Genomic DNA, 17965 nt, shown 5'->3' with positions numbered 1-17965 from the left:
CCCCGGGGTTCCCAGTGGACCTCTGACGCAAAAGACTGAGAGGGCTTCCTGGTGGCAGCCTTCTGGGGTGGGGGCCTCCAGGGAATGGTGTGGGGGTTGCGGTTGGAACCACGGCCAGGAGTGGCTCAGAGGCCCGACTCTCGGGCCAAGGCTGGTCCCAGGGCTGGGACAGGAGTCGTGGGCCTGGGGGGAGCTGACCTCAGTGCCGAAAGGCACCCAAATCCCATAACGCCCTGTGCCACTCAGCGGGGGGTCCAGGCCCAGAGAGAGCGTGAGGGCACCTGGGGCGCTCACACCCTGGCCTGCTGGGCCTGGGGCTGGTGAGGGGCTCCCCCCACCCAAACCTGCCGTTCTCTTGGTTCAGTGGGGGGCTGTAACCGGAAGCAGAGCCTCTGAGGCCCCCCACCCCCATGCACCTGGGAGAGAAACCAAGGGCCAGGTCGGGGAAGGGGCTTCCCAGAGCCAAGCCCCCAGTGGATTCTAGAGACAGGGGTTGCCAGGCGAGACCCCCACAGCCCTGCGGTTCACCCCCAGGGGGCCTCTACAGACTCCAGCGGGGCCCGGCTGCGGGGAGCTCCAGGGAAGGGCGGGCGGGGGTCTCTAAAGGAGCTGTTCTTCCTGTGCCCCCTCCCTGGGTGGGCCTGGAAGCAGTGAGGATGGAATCTTGTCCCTCTTCACGCAGTGGGGGAGGCCAAGGGACGTGCGAGGCCGAGGGCCTGGCTCGTGGTGGCAGAATCCTGGGCGCAAAATTGAAAGGAGAACACCGGGGAGCAGCACCCCCAAGGAAGGTACACGCCAGGTACATCAGGGCCTCCCCCGGGCTCGGCTGTCCCGAGCTGCAGGTCCTGTTCCCCGCTCTCCGAAACCCTCAATGGCTCCCCACTGCCACAGGGCAATGTCCAGAGTCATCTGCTTGCTTTGGGGATCTGACCCCCCAATTTACTTCCCCCCCGGCTGCCTTAGCCCCCTGCTCCTTCTCCTAGACCACCCTCACTGTCCACCTCTGCGCTCTCACCCACACAGGGCCTTCTGCCCTCACCAGCCCCTGCCACACATACCCACAAGCCCCCCGGGTCCCCCTGCTCAGGCCCCGCCGACTTGCTTCCCGACAGCACGAGAGCCACACTGGGCGCTGGTGGCCGGGAGCGCGCGGCGTCCTGAGCACTCCCTTCATCTCATCGCATGTCGCCCTCCCTGCAGCTGGCATCACCCACTGCACTTGGCAGAGGAGTGTGGAGACGTGAAAGAACTTGCCTGAAGTCCCACAGCCCTGACGGGCTCGAGACCCCCACCCTCCGCCGCTGGGTACCCTACCCCCCGGGGACTGTGGGCCCAGGTGCAGGAGGGCACAGCCTGGGAGCCGAGCAGACCCCACTCCCGGCAGCAAGTGGCTGCTCGGCGGAGCCTCCCCGTGCCCCCGGGCCAGCCCCTCCCCGCTCGGAGCCCTTCCTCTTGCTTCCTTCTTGGGGTAACAGAGAGGACACCTGTGGCTCTGCCCTGACAACAAAAATCGACTCTAATTTCCTCTGTAAGTCAGTGCTGGTGCCCCCAAATCTTCCCCTCGGATTCAAACCAGAAACTTTCACCCCTTCACCTTCCAGGTACACGGCACCCTCTTCCCAGAGCCCCTAAGGGAGTTGGGGGCCCCACCCAGGTCCCTTTACCTTGTTAAAGTAAAATAAGATGGCCGCCCGTGCTGGGCCTTGCCGGGAAGAGACACCCTTCGGAGAAGGGCTTTTCTGGAAGATGAAACAGTGGACCTACGGGGGCTTCCCGAGAAGACGGAAGACGCCTTCCAGGCAGTTTTGTTCCAGCAGAGAGAGCCTATCAGACTGGACACCAGACTACGCTGATCCCGTCTGCCCGCTCCCCACCTCGCACGAACCCCCATGTGAACCGGAAACCATTTCAGCCAAGCAGAACTCTTCCCTCTTCTTTCCGGCCAGCCCTAAGTGGGCTCCCCCTTTCCCTGCCCTTGCACCCCAAATGTGGTGCTGCCCAGCTCGAGGCTCGCCCAGCAGAGCTGTGGGATCCCAAGTGGCAACAGAGGCTCTTCTCTCGATTCGCTGTTGGCCTCCTGTCTGTTTCTGTATTGCTCTTTGGCCACTGATGATTTCTGTGTCTGCTGACTCTGTGGGCCCGAAGGCGCCGTGCCCGTGCTCTGCAGGCCCGGTGCACAGTGGGGGCTTAAAAATTGGCAGCTTTCCACATACCCGGGGTCGGCCGAGGAGTACCCAGGTGGCATCTGTCCAGACTGCACGTGGCTGGCAGCCATGGACAGTGGGCATCATAAGTAACATCCACACGCCAGAAGACGGCCATGTCCATACAGGAGGGCCTGGGCGGCTGGGCAGGGCCTCCTGCGGGGTGAGCAGGGAGCCAGCGGCACTTTGGGGAGAGGAGCAGGGTGGTGCACGGGCCCCAGGGTGGGGTCGCAGCTGGGCAGCCTGGGGGGGGATGGAGAAGTTGCCGGCCTTTGCCCAGGCTCCTGGGGAGACAACCTGCATATCTTCGAAATTTCCCAGGATGGGAGGGTCTTTTGTTCTTTGAGGTGGGCCCAGGACCCCACCTGGCTGCTCCTGTGCTAATGAGACGGCAGGTGGGGCCACGGGATTGGGGCTGGGTCTTTGGGTCTGGCCGGCCCACATCAGCCCCCGCCCGACCTCGCAGATGGGGCTCAGCCACGTGAACGAGCCCGTCAGCTCTGCCCGCACAGCGAGACCCCGAGTGAACACCGACACTAAGCCAGGAGGCAGTCCCGCCTGAGAAGGTCCATCTCCTGGAAGGGCGACGCGCTGAGCCCCGAGGAGAAGGCGTCTGAGGCCCTCCCCGACGGGCCCTGGTGTCCGCCTTCGGGTGCTTCTGATTCGTATCCTTTTACTGTTGTAAAACTGTAACCCTCAGAACTGCTTTCAGTGAGTTCTGGGAGTCGTTCTAGCCAACCATAGGACACACAGGGTGGTGGGAACCCCCCGAATTTGTAGCTGGTCTGGAGTGTGGGTGGCCCAGCAAACCCTCAAACTTGACACTGGTGCCTGTAGTCTTGTAATTCTGGGTGGCTGGAGCCAGAGTCGAGCCGTCCGAGCTACTGCAGCCGGTGCAGCTGGGGCCAGCAGTTGCAGCAGAGTTTGTAGCCTTGATAGGGGTCACATGAGGAAGGTTTCCAGAATCATCCAGAGATGGAACCAGGTCCCGCTCTAAAGAGTATCTGCCTGGTGCGCTGGAGCCGGGGTTCAGTCAGTGACGGCCGGGCATCAGGAGGCTGCTGCTGCTGACCCCAAGCCTCAGTTTCCCGAGTGTCAGGGGGGTGGTCTCCGAGCCCTGCCACCACAGGCCCAGGGGCCGGCATCGGAGCCCTGTGCTCTCCAGACGGGCTGCAGCCGGGAAGGGGCCTGGGCTGTACAGACACAAGGGGCGTTCCCAGGGCCCAGCCCGGTGAGGTCAAGGCCCCCGGGGCCGGCCGGACACACGCACACTTCAAATAGCTTCTCCCCAGAGCCCGGGCGAGGGCGGCCCCGTCCCTCCCAGGCCTGGCCCGGCAATTACCGTTCCTGGCGCTGCACCCTCTGCTTTCATCCAGCAGCCCTGGCGTGGGTGCCACCTCTGCCTGTTGTTCCCCGTTTTATAGCAGGGTAAACTGAGTCACCCCTCACCCCAGAGCTCACCAGTGGCCATGGTGGAGTCCGAAGCCCACATCTGGCTGCAGCTGCGGGGTCCCTGGGCTTGGAGGCTGGGTCTGTTTGCCTCCTCGGCCCGGTTCACGTGTGTCCTTGGCCAAGGTTGGCCCCTCTCCAGGTCTCTATTCTCTCAACTGGGTGGAGGGGGCTGTACGGCGGCCCCCCACAGACAGGCCACGTCCTAACCCCAGAACCTGTGAACTGGACCTTGTTTGGGACAGTAATAAAGGATTCTGATGAGCTCCGGACCCCACCCAGCCCCGGCCTCTGCTCTGACCAGTCACGCCCCTGCCAACCCCTCGGGAGGGAGCCCCCGGGGCCTGGCAGTTCCACACAGACAATCCAGTCTCGCGGGACTTCCTGCTCTCATCTTCCCCCGCAGCCCCCGGGCCTGGGGTTGGAACTGGCAGCCCAGGAGCCACGAGAGGCCACCCAGGCCTGCTTCATGCAGACGCGGAGCCTGCCCTCCAGTTTGCCGCAGTCCCCACCGAGCCCTGCCACTCACCCCAGCCTCTCTGCACACTGGGCTCCCGTCCACCCCCTGGCGGCATCCGGCCCAGCGATGGGAGCCTCGGCCCCCAGAGCGGGCCACCCCGGGCAGCTGTGTCTCCCCTGGACGTGGCCTGCGCTGCCCACCTGGCATTCCCAGCATCCTTGTCGTCCACGAGAGCCCGGTTCTAAGGCCTCCCCAGCACCCGTCCCACCCACAGCGCCACCTTATTCGCACGTCCGTCCCCTTGTCGCACCCTCAAGGGTGGCCCTGGCTCTGCTTTCTGGTTTCTCAGCAGGAGCTCGGAGAACGCGGGAGGAAGGAGGATGGGGGAGCAAGTGGAGGGGAGGGCGCTGGGCCCCTGGGCAGGCCCTCCAGACCCTGAAGGGACCCAGCGAAAGCCTCACAGATGCTCTGGGATAATCAGAATATGCAAATTCACAGCAGCAGAACAAGAACGCAGGTTCCCGGGGCTGGGGCCGGGAGGGAATGTGGGTGCAGAGCTGCTGTCTGGGGGGATGGAGAAGTTTTGGTAAAGTGGTGGTGATGCCCCTTTTCAACCTGAACAGGTCAGGGTGGTCACTGCCGAGACCTGAAGATCAGGAAAGTGATTAAACTAGAGGAAGGGGCAGCAACAGACAAGACGGATTTTAACAAAGGATCACCAATACTGAATCTCTATATAGTTTTCTTCTTCTTAGTTGCTAGGGTACTAGAACAGCTAGGAGGAAAGAACTGAAACGGTGGAGCTGTAACCCATAGCATCTGGGAACTCTGTATTTTCTCTAGATGTTTTGGGAAACTACAACTTCTCTAATAAAAAAATGCAGCAGTCTCTGGGGGACCCCCCTTGGCACATGCCCGAGGTGCAGGCTGGGCGGGGGCTTCCGGAAGCCAGCCCAGGGGTCGCTGATTGCCTTTCCCACACCCGGGTGGGGAGAGGGTGGGCCACATGGTGGGGCTGGAGACCCTGGCTGCTGGGGCACACCCCCAGCCTCTTGGCCCCCCAGGGAGCCTTGCCCGCCCTGCCTCTGTCCCTCAAGTCAGCCAATGCCGGGTCGGGGTCCCCCAGACCCAGGAGGCCATGTCAGCACTGAGGGTGCGGCAGCTGACCCCACAGAATGGCCACCGTGTGCCCACGGGGATGTGCCCCCTCAGGGAGCCTCAGAGAAGCACGAGACGGTGGGCACAGCCTCCTCACGATGGGGAAACCAAGGCTCAGGGTGGCCGAGTCCCTGGTCCAGTTCACCAGGGGCCTTCCCACCCTGGAGCCCCCCTTTGAGGAGCCTGGGACAGATAAGTCTGCTGGGGGGGGGACAGCGGGGGGCTGCAGGGTGAGAAGAGCAGGGTCTGGCTTCCCACTCAGGCCCTGGGGGCCTCTGGGGAGGTGACTTACCCTCCCCAGGCCTCAGTTTCCATCTCTGCAAACTCAGGGGTTCTAACGAGACCAGCCCTGAGCCCCACTGACTGATATTCCAGGGGGGCTTTCTGCTCCCGACCTAACATGGGGCCCAGGGAAAGAGGCGCCTTCTGGGACGGCCCCCAGTGCCAGCGGGGCCCAGGGAGGAGGCGAGGAAGGAGGGGTCCGGCCGAGTGCCAGCTGCACCGAGGCCACGTGGGGTCTCAGCACCCCCTTGTAGCACCTGGCTCAGCTCAGGCCAGCTCCTGAGTTACCCCCCAGGCCTGGCTGCCCCCACCAGCCCCTGCCCCTAGAAACCGGGCAAAGCAGGGGCCGCGCCACCCAGAAAGTCAGCGTCCCTCTCTCCGGGCCTCAGTTTCCCCTGTGGTTACCGAGATCTTGGTGAAGACGGAGAGCAGCAAGGACAGGACGGACAGATAGGTACGTATCCGCTGGCCCCCAAAGCGTTTCTGCAGGTACTCGGGCATCGTGACGATCTGCGGGGTGGCATGGGCGAGGCTGAGCACACCCTGGGACTGCGCTGGAAAGGGGTGCCGGGGCCCGTCCTGACCCCAGTGCCCTCACCCCTGGCATGGGAGCCCCTCCAAGGCAAGGGCCAGTTGGCTCCACTGCCCGTGACCGCCCCGCACTGGGTTCAAATCATGGGCTGAGAGCTCAGACGACGTCCCCAAGACCAAGAGGCCACGGAGGAGGCTAAGCTGGGATGGCGTGGTAAGCATGGCCCGTTGGTGCTGGTATGAGGGGTGGGCTGGGGGGCCGTGGCTGGGGACACAGAACCGAGCTGGGACACTGTTAGCACAAATCCAGGTGCACCACGATGAGGGTTGGATTGGGGTGCTGCAAGGCGCAGAGTGAGGGACACACAGCGAGACGGTGGACACTGGACTGGCCAGGGGGCTGTGGGGGTGGGCGGGTTGGGGATGGGCCCCCAGCCCAGGGGGATGCCACACTCAGGAGCAGCTGGATGTGGCCAAGGGCCGAGGGGACCGGCTGGCCCGATAACAGCCCAGTGCTGACCTCGCCAACTTGTGACCTGAACCCCAGGCCACAGCCGTCCTGACCACCCCCCCCGACCACGTGGACGGGGGCCCGGACAGACTCACCTCTGAGGAGACGTAGATGGGTACGAACACCCAGGCAAGGGCCAGCAGCACGTACGTGGCCTGAGGAGGGGAGGACGGAGGAGGGATCAGGCCACGGGGCAGGGACACCGCCGGACACTGCCAGGCCAGCGGCCAGAGCCCGAGTTGCTGTGAGAAGCTGGCCAGCCCCTTCTCTCTTCCGGGCCTCTGTGGACAAGGTGGGGGAGGCTGGCCAGCAGCCCCCTTCCTGCCAGGCCCTCCAGGGAGCTCAGCAGCATGGCCACTGGCCAATGACTGACCGGCAGTGGGCACTGCCCCGGGCCCCTGAGGGGGCTCATTCTGATGGAGCTGCATCCAGTGCCCTCCGCCCGGACCCTCCCCCAGCCCGAGCGGCCCCCTGGGAGCTCACGTGCCACTCGAAGCCGGCCACGGCCACGCCGCCCGCCGCACCTGAGCCCGCCAGCCCGATGAAGAGGCCCGAGCCCTCACTGCTGGCGAAGAGGGAGGCCCCGATCTGTAGGAGTGAGACAAAGAGGCCTCAGCGGTGGCTCTCAATGCCACCCCCAAAGGAAGGGGCGGGCACCCCACTGCGCGGGCAAGGGGCAGACCGCAAAGTGCCCTGTGTACTCGGTGTTCAGCATCTTCTCCCCACACCCCACTGGGGGACCCCCTGTCCCCGTCCCCCCAAGCAGGCCTGGGCAGTGACCTTGGGTGGAGCTGCCCCGGGGCCCAGGCCACTCACCGGCCACCATGTCATGTCCCGGCCCGCCAGGAAGTAGCCGCTCACCGTGTCCCTGCTGGCCCGGCACGAGGACTGCGAGGAGAGGGGCGGGATTGGAGCCCCCGGCCCTGCCCGGGGAGGGTCGAGTGTAGGGGTCCTCAGAAAGTGAGGTGCAGAATCACCATATGACCTGGCAACACCACTTCCGGTTATATCCCCCAAAGAAGTGAGAACAGCGGCACAAACGGATACTGGACCCCAGTGTCTGCAGCAGCAAGACTCACAATAGCCAAAGTGGGAAGCCATCACAGTGATGGATGGATGCACGGGCTCCGGGCGATGGGGCAGCGAGGCGGCCCAGGCGAGGGCCCGGTGGTCCCCGGCGGGAGGGCTGAAGGTGGCCGGGGGCCTGCTCCAGGTGCCCAAAGCTCGGCACCACCAGCCGAACCCCCCGCCCACCCGACAGGCCCGGAGCGCCCTCCTCCCTCCTCACTCCCTCGGCCAGTCGTGGGAGCCCCGTGGGCCCGGCCCTCACCTGCCTCACCCGGGAGCCTCCGCTGCCTGCCCCACGCGCGCCGAGGCCCCTTCCCCGGAATCCCTGGCCCTGCCCTCCTGGCACGCGGCAGCTGGCAGCAGACGGCCCCATGCACGGGCCCCTGTGCTCCTGGGGACGCCCCGGAGGTGGCAGCACGGCCGCCCACAGTGTGGTTGAGGAAACTGAGGCCCAGGGGAGTTAGGTAACTTCTCCCAGTGCACCCAGCAGGGCCAGCACTCGAACCCGGCTCTCCAGGCCCCCAGCGCTGGGTTAATTACGATCACTACCCTCCCCGACCCCAACCACTCCTCCTGCCCCCGTCCTGCATCCCCACACTCTCGCCCCACCCCAACTAGCCCTGCTCCCACTGCCCTTGCAATTTTATCCCCATCCCACTCCCACTGATACCCCGGATCTGCTCCCCCCGCCCCTCCCCACCCTGACCCCTGCCCCGGCTCTTCCTGCTGCCTTCAACCCCCCACCCCTGCGACCCCTGCCCTCCGCCTCCTCCGTCACCCCCCCTCCCACCCCGACCGCCTGTACTGCTTCCTCCACCGAAAGCTGCACAACCTGCCCCAGGGGCCCCCACCCCCAGGCCCGGGGCTCCCACAGGGGAACAGGAGGACCTGGGAGCTGGGGTCTGCACCCACAGACAGTGGCCACCCGCCTGGGGGAGGGGCCCGCTCAGGGCCGCTGGAACCCCCTGAGGGGTCTCAGAGCACGTCTCCTTCCCAGCGAGGGGGGAGAGATGGCTCAAGAGGCAGGGCCCCATACCCCCCTGCCCCCTGGATCTTGATCCAGCAGGTTTGGGGAGCAGCCTGAGAACCTGCACTTTTACACCAGCCCCAGAAATCTGTGGTCCAGGCAGGTCTGAGCCTGTGAGTGCAGGGCCAGGAGCCGGTGGGCTGGCTGACCCCAGCCCGGGAGCGTCCGCCGCGCCTCAGGGAGGAGGGTCCAGCGAGCTCCCCCTTCTCCTTCGGTGGATCGGGAAGCCCAGACCCGAGGGGAGGAGGGGGCGTGGGCCCGGGCCACGGAGCTGGGGGCGCCGCGGTGGGCATCGGGCCTCATGAGGCCGAGCTGTGGCTGCTGACCCCGGCCCGGGCCCCTGCTGCCGCCCCGAGCACCTGCCCCGGGAGCCCAGCCAGGCCGCCGCGGCCACTCCGCTCACCCAGACGCCCACGGCCACGTTCAGGGCGAAGTACGCGGTGATGACCACGATGTCGGCCACGTTCAGCTGCGGCCCGGGCACCCGGGGGTCGCCGGTGGCATTGCCAGCTGCCATCCTGCGGGCACCAGCTCCCAGCCCGAGGCACTGAGGGCCGAGCCGGCCAGGAAGGGCTTCCGGGCAGGGAGTTAACTGATCATTAAACCGAGCCGGCAGCCGCGTCTCTGACCCACAACAGGGCTGCGTGCAGACAACAGGGCTGCGTGCAGCGCGATGGCCTCAAAGGGCAGGTCGGTCTCCCCTCGCCGCCCCCCCCGGGCAAGGGAGCAAATCCCGAAGTGCAGGAGTTGGGAGGGGGACTGGAGAAGGGCGAGGGGCAAGCTGAGAAGCAGGGGGTCTCCTACACTCAGAGGAGGTTTGGGGAAACATAAATGGTGAGCTTAGTGAGTCTGGGGCAACCAGAATATTCCAGAAAGAAAGAGCTGTGTCACCTAATGTGTGGCTTGAGCTCTAGTTCTAGCGGTAGAGCTCTGGGCTGGTGTCCCATCGCGGGCCACGAGGGCACTGGGGCCCTGGTCCCTGAAACGTAGGACAATGAAGGCCTGTCATCGGCATCTCTGCTCTCTTCTTCTAGATCAGTGAGGTCAGTCCCACCCCTCAGTGTGCCATTTCTTCCGGACTGTGGTCTGCTCGGGACACATAGGGACAAAACTTATCCCCTGACGGAGCAGATGCCTCACACGACTGCAAAGAAACGCAGCCGGGAGACGTCGAAACCTGCCAGCCGCATGGCTGTGTCGGGGACAAAACGGGGATCCACGTCCACATCTGACCCGAGAGTCTCACATTTAAGAAGTCGAGGGCTCGATTTCACCCGGCCCGGACCCTCCCTCGTGAATTAACTCAGCGTGCCCAGCTGGCCACAACCCTTGCCCCGTGGTCTGTGGGGAGTTTGGAGTTCAACCAGCACCCGTGGCCCTTCCAGAAGCATTAATGAGTGAGCGGACTGCCGCTGCACACGCACTGGCTGCCAACACCGGCACGCCTGTTACTCTGTAACCGAGGCAAAGGGTTTAAAGAGTGACCCCTGCACACGCGCCACTGGGCTGAAGGGGGGGAAATGTCACCACTGGTGGTAAACCCCAGGCAGGCTCAGGCCACCCCCTCCCAAGCCACCTGCTCCGTACCTTCAGGCACGAGCCTCAGACGGTGTTTACGCCCCAAGTGTTTGCTCCAATGCATCAACACATCAACATGGGGCACTTCCTCAGACGTTAAACACAGAACTGCCATGTGACCTGGCAATCCCACCCCTAGGCATGAACCCAAAGGGGCGAGAGCAAGGACTCAGACTCCCCGTACACCTGTGTTCATTGCAGCATAACGACAATAGACAGAAGGCAGGAGCAACGCAAACACAGAGGAGGAGAGAGACAAAACATGCCCTACACATCCTGTGATGGCGTGATGCTGTGCAGACCCCAGAAAAGAGCACATTCATAGAGCTGATCCATTCCCGTGGGTGTGGACCCACTGTGTGCAGGATCTGAAGTTGAGACGTGCCTCACTTCGTTCAGGATGGGGCCTGATGCTCTTACTTTTTAAGAGGATGAAAGACAGAGAGAAGATACAGAAAAAAGCCCTAGAGAAGCTGAGAGAGGACCCGCAGAAAACAGAGAAACCACGGAACAGAGAGGAAGCCACCGAAGCCAGAAAAGGAAGCAACGAAACCCGGGAGAGGAGAGACCAGTGGACGCACCGTGCGCCTGCCGCGTGGAGAAGAGCCGGGGGTTGCTGGCAGCCGGTCTCGGGGAGAAGGCATCGCCTGCTGAGGCCGTGATTTGGACATGCTCACGGCCTCAGCACTGTAAGCTTGTAAGCTAGTAAATCCTCATCGTAAAAGCCAGCCCATTTCTGGCATATTGCATTTTGGCAACTTTAACAAACCAAAACACACACAATGGAATATTATCTGGCCATAGGGAGGAATGAAGAGCTGACACGTGCTACGGCATGGATGAACCCTGAAAAATTACACTAAGGGAAAGAAGCTAGTCACAGAAGGACAAACATTGCTTGATTTCTTTTAAGAAATATCTAGAAGAAGGAAATCCATACAGACAGTAGCTTAGAGGTGGGGAAGGGGAATGGGAAGTTCACGCCCAATTTGTACTGAAGTTCTGTTTGGGGATATGGAAAAGTTTTGGCCACGGACAGAGGGGACAGTGGTGCAACAGTGTTAATGTGATTAACACCGCTGGATTATATACTTAAAATGATTAAAATGGAAATTTTATTATATATATATTAAATATATATAAATTTATATATAAAATTTTACTATATATATTATATATATATATATTACCCTGATAAATACATTTCTTAAATGTATCATAAATTAAAGGATCACTCTGCACTGGTCAGAAGGCCCCAGCTGGAAAATGTTCAGGTTTATTAAACTGTTTCCTTAAAATAAAGTCATTGAAAAAGGGATGGCATTGGGGAAAAAAATATAATCTAAGCCAACTGGAGTCTATGGTCAACAGTAACATTGTAATATGCTTCCATTAAATGTAACAAAGGCAATAAAAAATAGTACAACTATAAAAATGTGCTTTCATCAACTGTAACAAATGTTCCACAAGAATGAAAGGTGTTAGTAACAGGGTAGTATATGGGAATTCTGTGTTTTATGCATGATTGTTCTGTAAACTCACAACTTCTCTAATAAATAATAATAAAGCAATAGCCACGCAAATTCATAGAGACAGAAAGCAGCTTACAGGTTATGGGGGCAGGCGTGGGAGGGCGAGGTGGGGAACTAGTGAATTACTGTTTTATGGGTACAGTTTCTGTTTGGGGTGATGAAAAAGTTTTTAATGGTGGTGATGGCAGCACAATATTGTGAATGTAATTATTGTTACTGAACTGCACACATGAAAATGGTTAAAATGGGAAGTTTTGTGTTGTGTATATATAACAATAAAAATTTAAAAACAAAAAAAAAGATCAAGTTGCTGGATCCGAGGTATTCGGTCCCCTCTCCTCTGCCTGGGTCCCAGAAGTTAAAAATTGAGAGGTGACACCCACTTCTGGTCAAAAGCCCTGGGGGACAGGGAGCAGTGGGCGGGAGGGACAATGACACCCCAGCCACGACCACTCTCAAGCCCCCACACCTCCCTGGCCCTCCGGCAGGAGCCCACCCTGAGCCCACCCATGCTGCAGCCCTGGACGCAGGGCCCCTCATGGCGGACGCCATCTAGACGCAGGGAGCCATCTCCCTGACGTGGAATGGGGGCGGGAGGGGGCCGCGGCCCTGTGGGGTCACTGGAAGCACGCCTGTGTTTTTGGGGTTGGGGTGCAGATGGGTTCCCCGACTTCCCTTCAGTGGCTCGTAACTGTGAGAAGGCACATCGTAGTCTGAGCGTGGGCATGAGCCAAAACCACCAAAACCCACCAGCAGTGGGTGACGCTGCCCCCTGCAAGCCTGCACCAGTGAGGACCAACCCTCCGGCCCTGCGCTGAGGGTCTAGTGCAGCTCTCCACGCTCCTGCTCACGCTCCTGCTCTGGAGAGGTTACAGCCTTGTGCCACTGTTAAGGAGCATCTGTCCGTCTGTCCCTGTAGAAACCCTAGAGGACACAAGTACCCAAAACTCCAGGTGTCGAGGCTGCCCTGAAAGCTGGAAAAGTCCTAAGGTCCCATCGGGGGTGGCTGAATGAATTATGCTCCATCCATACTGCGGAATACCATGGCTAAAAAAACAAGGTGGCTTTAAATATTGACATGGAAGGATGATACATACATATTTGAAGCACAACATTTTCTTTATTGTATTTCTTAGCTGTGGCTCTTTGATTCAGAAATTGGAGACTTGCCTTTGCATTAAGTTGTGAGCCCCGAGTCCCTTCTCTTTCTCCAGATTAGGAAGTTTTAAAAACGCTTAATATATACGAGTTATCAAATTAAGTTTTCATTTACACATAATTTAAGTATCCAATATTGTAGCCTACGATATATATAACTTGTGAAAATGACATTCTTAACATAACCTTTTGTTCCATAAAAATATTCTACACACAAGCATACTATCAAAACGATCTTTTTTGTTTGGGATATTTCCTATGCACATTAACTAAACAAACTGTCAACAATTATATATCAATATTTCTAATGTTAAGATAACTGGGTGCCACCTAGCGTTTAATTTCTGCAACTACTAACCTCATAAATTCAAAATTGTTTTTAAAACCCAGGTTCTAAAAACTACATTTTGGAAATGCTTTTTTGTTGATGTTTATGGTGGCAACAGAAGATCATGAAGAGAATGCATGAGATATAAAAATCAGTATAAAAATTGTCACGATACTTAAATATGAAAAACAGATCTCATTTTGCCTTCACATACAGATTTCTGCCCCCTTTAAATTAATCAGAATCTCAAGAGAATTTTTAGGAAACTGGAATATACAGAAAGATTCTGTACATTGAGCTGACTAGTCAAAATGAGGGCTTAACCATCATCCACAGAGTGTAGGGCAAATGTAGGAAAGGCAGTAATGCATGTTTTCTTCTTTTTTAAACAGATTTTGTAGGTCTTTTACTGATAAGCTCCATGATATCAAAAGAACAAAATGGGTTTAGCATTTCACTTGAGATAATTCAGCATTATCAGTTCTTAAAGAAACACAAAGACCTTAAAAACAGACCAGTCAGTCTGCTTTAACAAATTGCACTCGTGCTAATGAAATTTCAATTTTCTTTAGGGGTCAAGTTCAAACCCCAAAATGTACAACAATCCTCAGAAAGATTGAAATGTAAAATGTTGAGTTCAATTTAGATTTCATCAATGTCTTCAAACCGGATTTTGTCATCATCACCGGGACCAAAAGCATGTGTTTCATTGATTGTAGCATGCTCTGGAGCCCATATGCCTTCAGACTCCTAGCTTCATCTATGTTGTATTTTAAAACTACAACAGCTTTTTTATCCTGATAGTCTCGTAAACCAACAAATATAATGTCTGAGGTATTTATCCAAACCTTTTTCTCCATTTCCCTCTTACGTGATATAACCTCTTTACACCATCAAAACACATTGCTTCCAATCGCCCATTTCTCAACATTTTGATGACCTGAGCAGACGCTTGTCTACCCTCTTTGAACACCAGCTCTGTCTTTGCAGATTCATTTTCATTCTTAAATCTATTTTTACTTCCTTTACCTTTGTTCTTAGGCATGGTGGTGACGGCGACGTCTCGGACTCCTTTTCAGGTGGGGCATTGGCAGTGACTCCTCCGAGAGGGGGAGAGGGTGACGTGTGAAAGCCAGGAGGCACGCAGACGCGAGAGGCTGGTCCCGTGCACGGGTGAGGCTCATGGCCCAGCTCTTTCGATCACACTTGGTGGCGGCAAATTCTGACGATACGTTTTTAAAGGAACAAAACAAGTTACAGATCGAGTATATTTATCCTCTTATTATACACAAAAGTACGTGTCTAAATGACTGAAATGTTTAGAAATGTATCTGCCAAAATGTTAACAAACAGGGAGGGAACTGGAGGGGCTAAGAGAGGAGAGGATTATCATTTTGACACTTCTGGATGGTTTCAATTTTCTTTTCCTTTTATTTTTTAAGCACCTTGGGCCTTAGAGGTGGTTCAGACTGGCAGGTGAGCCCAGAGAAGATGCTCCACCTGCTCTGCCTCTGCTCCCCTCCCATTTCCATCCCTTTCAAACCTCTGGGTAGATAAGTTCTAAGGAGAACTTTGCCTGGAGTTTCATGAAGGGCAGTAAGATGGCGTGGTGGCTTGGAGCTGTACGTACCCCAGAAAAACAGGTTCTTAAACCTCACTCATCCCCATGGGTGTGAACCCATTGTGAGAAGACCTTTCGATGAGGTCAGGCGTGGCCCACCTCAATCAGGATGTGTTTTAGTCCTATTCCTGGAGTCCATTACAAGCAGAAGGAAATTCAGATGGAGAAAGCCATGGGAAGCAAGAAGGTGAAGGTCCACGGAACCCGGAAGAGAAGGGAGAGGCCAGGAGAGGCCGCCGTGTGTACCGTCATGTGACAGACGAGCCCAGGACCAAGGCTCACCAGCAGCAGCCCCAGAGCACCAGTCTTCAGGAAGAAAGCATCACCTTGATGACACTTGATTTGGACATTTTTAGGGCATCAAAACCAAGAGCTAATAAATTCCCATCGTTCAAGCTAGCCCATTGCATGGTATTTGTTTGAGCAGCCAAGGAAACCTAAACAATGGAGACCAAAACTTTTCTTTTGCAAATTTGGTCCCAGGCCCCCATTTCCTGAATGCCCATCCCATGCCGGGCACTTGTGTTCACATCGGTTCAGTTAATCCTCACCTGAGCCATTCACGTGGGTTTCCCTTCACTCTACAGAGTGGGAAACTGAGGCTGAGGTACGTGGCTCACAGTGGCTGGGCTCTAGGTGACACGAGACAGCCCCTCATGTACCTCAGACTCAACCACACAACCTGCACCTTCCTCCCACCCAAACCCTCTGTCCCAAAGCTCAGCAGAGCGAGTCCTGGAGAACTATCACCATCGTCGTCATCGTGCTTGGACACTTGCTGAGTGTTTACTCTGCGCCAGGCACTGCCTGCCATCAATCCTCTCAACCCTTTGATGGATGAGACACGTGAGGCACAGACAAATGAAGGAAGTAGCCAAGGTCACAAAATAAGAGGCAGAGAAGGAGTCTTAGCCCATGGTCCAGTTCTCAAGCCTGCCCTGTTAATATCAAACCTCACAGCCCCGTATGGCCTGCTACAGGCATTCAGCGTGAACAAATGAGGGTCCCCCCCCCATTCCAGGGCCTCACACCCCACGTCCACTCGTCCAGTCTCGTTGACTCTAGCATCTAAACATTCCTTGAATCTACCGGGGTAACCTCGCAGCCCGGCTCATCTCCCTGCCTTTCAATTTCCTTCACAATGCACGGCGGCAGAATGACCTAAAACCAAACTCTCCACAGGACTCGCCTGATTTAAATACCTTAATGACTCCATAGTATTCATGAGATCAAGTCCGAGCTCTCAGGTCATGACTGGCCTTACCCCCGTGCGGCTCCAGCTCCTGCTGCTCCCCACTTCTCGCTTTAGGTTCAAGCTCATCTTCTTCAGGGTCACATCACCTCCTTTATCTTCCTTAACCCCAGAGAGAACAGCTGCTCCCTGGCCGTGCCCCACAGCTCTCTGCTTACTTGTGACCCCTGGACACCTGGGTCCCTACCCCCCAGGTGATGGGTCCTCTCAGGTGTGTCCCCACGTCCCTGTGGGGCAGGCCTGGAGCTCACAGTCCAGAACCTGGGGACCCGAAGGATCCTCGCAGAGGTCCACTCCCATCACACACCTCCCTTCGCTCACTTCTCTTCTGTAAGTGCGATTTTTCTTCATAAAGACGACATGGCAAGAAAAACCACAGAGGTTCAGTCATTGGATACAGCCACCCAGAGGAAACTTACGACTAAATGAGCTGAGTTCTGTCTTCTCGCAAATTCCACAGCAGAATCCGTCCAACCCTTGCCAGAGCAGCAACACTTTCATTTACCCCCAAAACGGGGAAGGGCCACTGTGCCAACGCCGAGAGCTACACGCATGGAAGTGCTTCTAGAGAGCTTGGGAAGTGCTTCATGCTTGTTTTAAAGCTTAATTACCCGGTGACTTCACAAACTGGAAAGTGCTTTGCGCTTGTTTTAAAGCTTAACTACACAATGACTTCACAAACCATCATCTGTAAAAGAAAACATCAAGACTGCATCTAAAGGAGCAAACAGTATCAAAAGGGGCAGAAGATGGGAAGACAAACAGCCCAGCGTGGAGACGCAAGATGAGGCGCTGAGGCTCTTCAGCTCACTGTGCCGAGTTACCGTGAGCGTCCCAGCGGGCACAGCCCGATCATGCCCTAGCTGGAAGGCACAGCTCTTCTTTCGAATGTGGCAGCTGGTGGGAGGATGACAAACTGCTACTGACCAAAGTCACACCAGCCACGGAAGCTGTCAGGACTCTATTTCCTAGGCCCGATTGTGAAGATCGAAGCTTCCATTTCCAGACACAGATTCTCAAAGAGCAAGGAGACTTTCTCAAAGGAAATGACTCCAACATTACCTGGTTTTGAAAACGTGGTGGTGGGAAACACTTTTCTCTGACCTTTTCCCCAGAAGCAAAACGTGGCAGGAGGACTGACAGGGAGCTGGGCTGGGTGACATCCCACAGCCCGCCCAGCACCAGCCCCTGGCCATGGACATCGCTGGACGTGAAGCGTGCAGGAGGGACAAACAGGCGACCATCTAACACTCCAAGGTGCTTCCGGAAGGAGAGCCCTCAGCGCTCCTGCACCCAAAGCTCCCACCCAAAGCCTGCTGTTCTCCTGGGAGTACCAAGAAACCCCGATACAGCAATGACTCATCTCCATTCTGTGCTAAATCAATTGCTATTTTATTCTAGATAAACAGGCTGAAAGCAAGGTTTAAGGTTTCAGGTTTTTTTTTTTGGGGGGGGGGTGGGATATCTTTCTCTTCGTGAAAAAGTCAATCTTTTCCTCCGTGAGTTGGAGGGGAACTCCACCACGCGTCCCGAGCAGGAGAACAAGCTGCCGTAGCTCATGGCACTGTGTCCCTGGGTAGCCTGGTCTGACCAAAAAAACACACAGGCCACACTCTAGATCCCCGGCACCGGCAAGGTGCACATGGCTTGGCCTGGGTGACAGACTCCCTTCTAGCATCTCATCCCCCTGGAAACGCGGTGGCATATTTTGTTTGGAGAATGGCTGCCCTGCTGACCACAGAGCAGAGAACAAAGCCAGGCCCAGATGTGCTGCCCGGCTCACACGTCAGCTCGGTGACCTGCCAT

The 17965-nt window shown here is 57.2% G+C and overlaps 1 protein-coding gene across 6 annotated transcripts in view; it reads right to left on the bottom strand.

Moving 5' to 3' along the window:
• Positions 1-9570, bottom strand: part of SLC5A10 (solute carrier family 5 member 10) — a 52141-nt gene extending 42571 nt beyond the window's left edge. The window contains exons 1-5 of one of the 6 annotated variants that reach the window (XM_037810222.1): positions 9094-9570; positions 7412-7483; positions 7079-7183; positions 6691-6750; positions 5959-6063 (exon numbers count right to left, since the gene is read on the bottom strand). In XM_037810222.1, the coding sequence (XP_037666150.1) occupies positions 5959-6063; positions 6691-6750; positions 7079-7183; positions 7412-7483; positions 9094-9207 (456 nt within the window). In that variant the 5' untranslated portion in view covers positions 9208-9570. Of the gene's footprint in view, positions 1-2213; positions 3656-5958; positions 6064-6690; positions 6751-7078; positions 7184-7411; positions 7484-9093 lie in introns of those variants that run through there. The other 5 variants (XM_037810223.1, XM_037810225.1, XM_037810226.1 and 2 more) reach the window with 5 other exon arrangements.
• Between the last annotated feature and the right edge of the window lie 8395 nt (positions 9571-17965).

The sequence above is a fragment of the Choloepus didactylus genome, chromosome 18, assembly GCF_015220235.1.
Source record: "Choloepus didactylus isolate mChoDid1 chromosome 18, mChoDid1.pri, whole genome shotgun sequence".
NCBI lineage: Eukaryota > Metazoa > Chordata > Mammalia > Pilosa > Megalonychidae > Choloepus > Choloepus didactylus.
The sequence above is the reverse complement of the archived record's forward strand: the minus strand, read 5'-3'. Positions and strand labels throughout refer to the sequence as shown.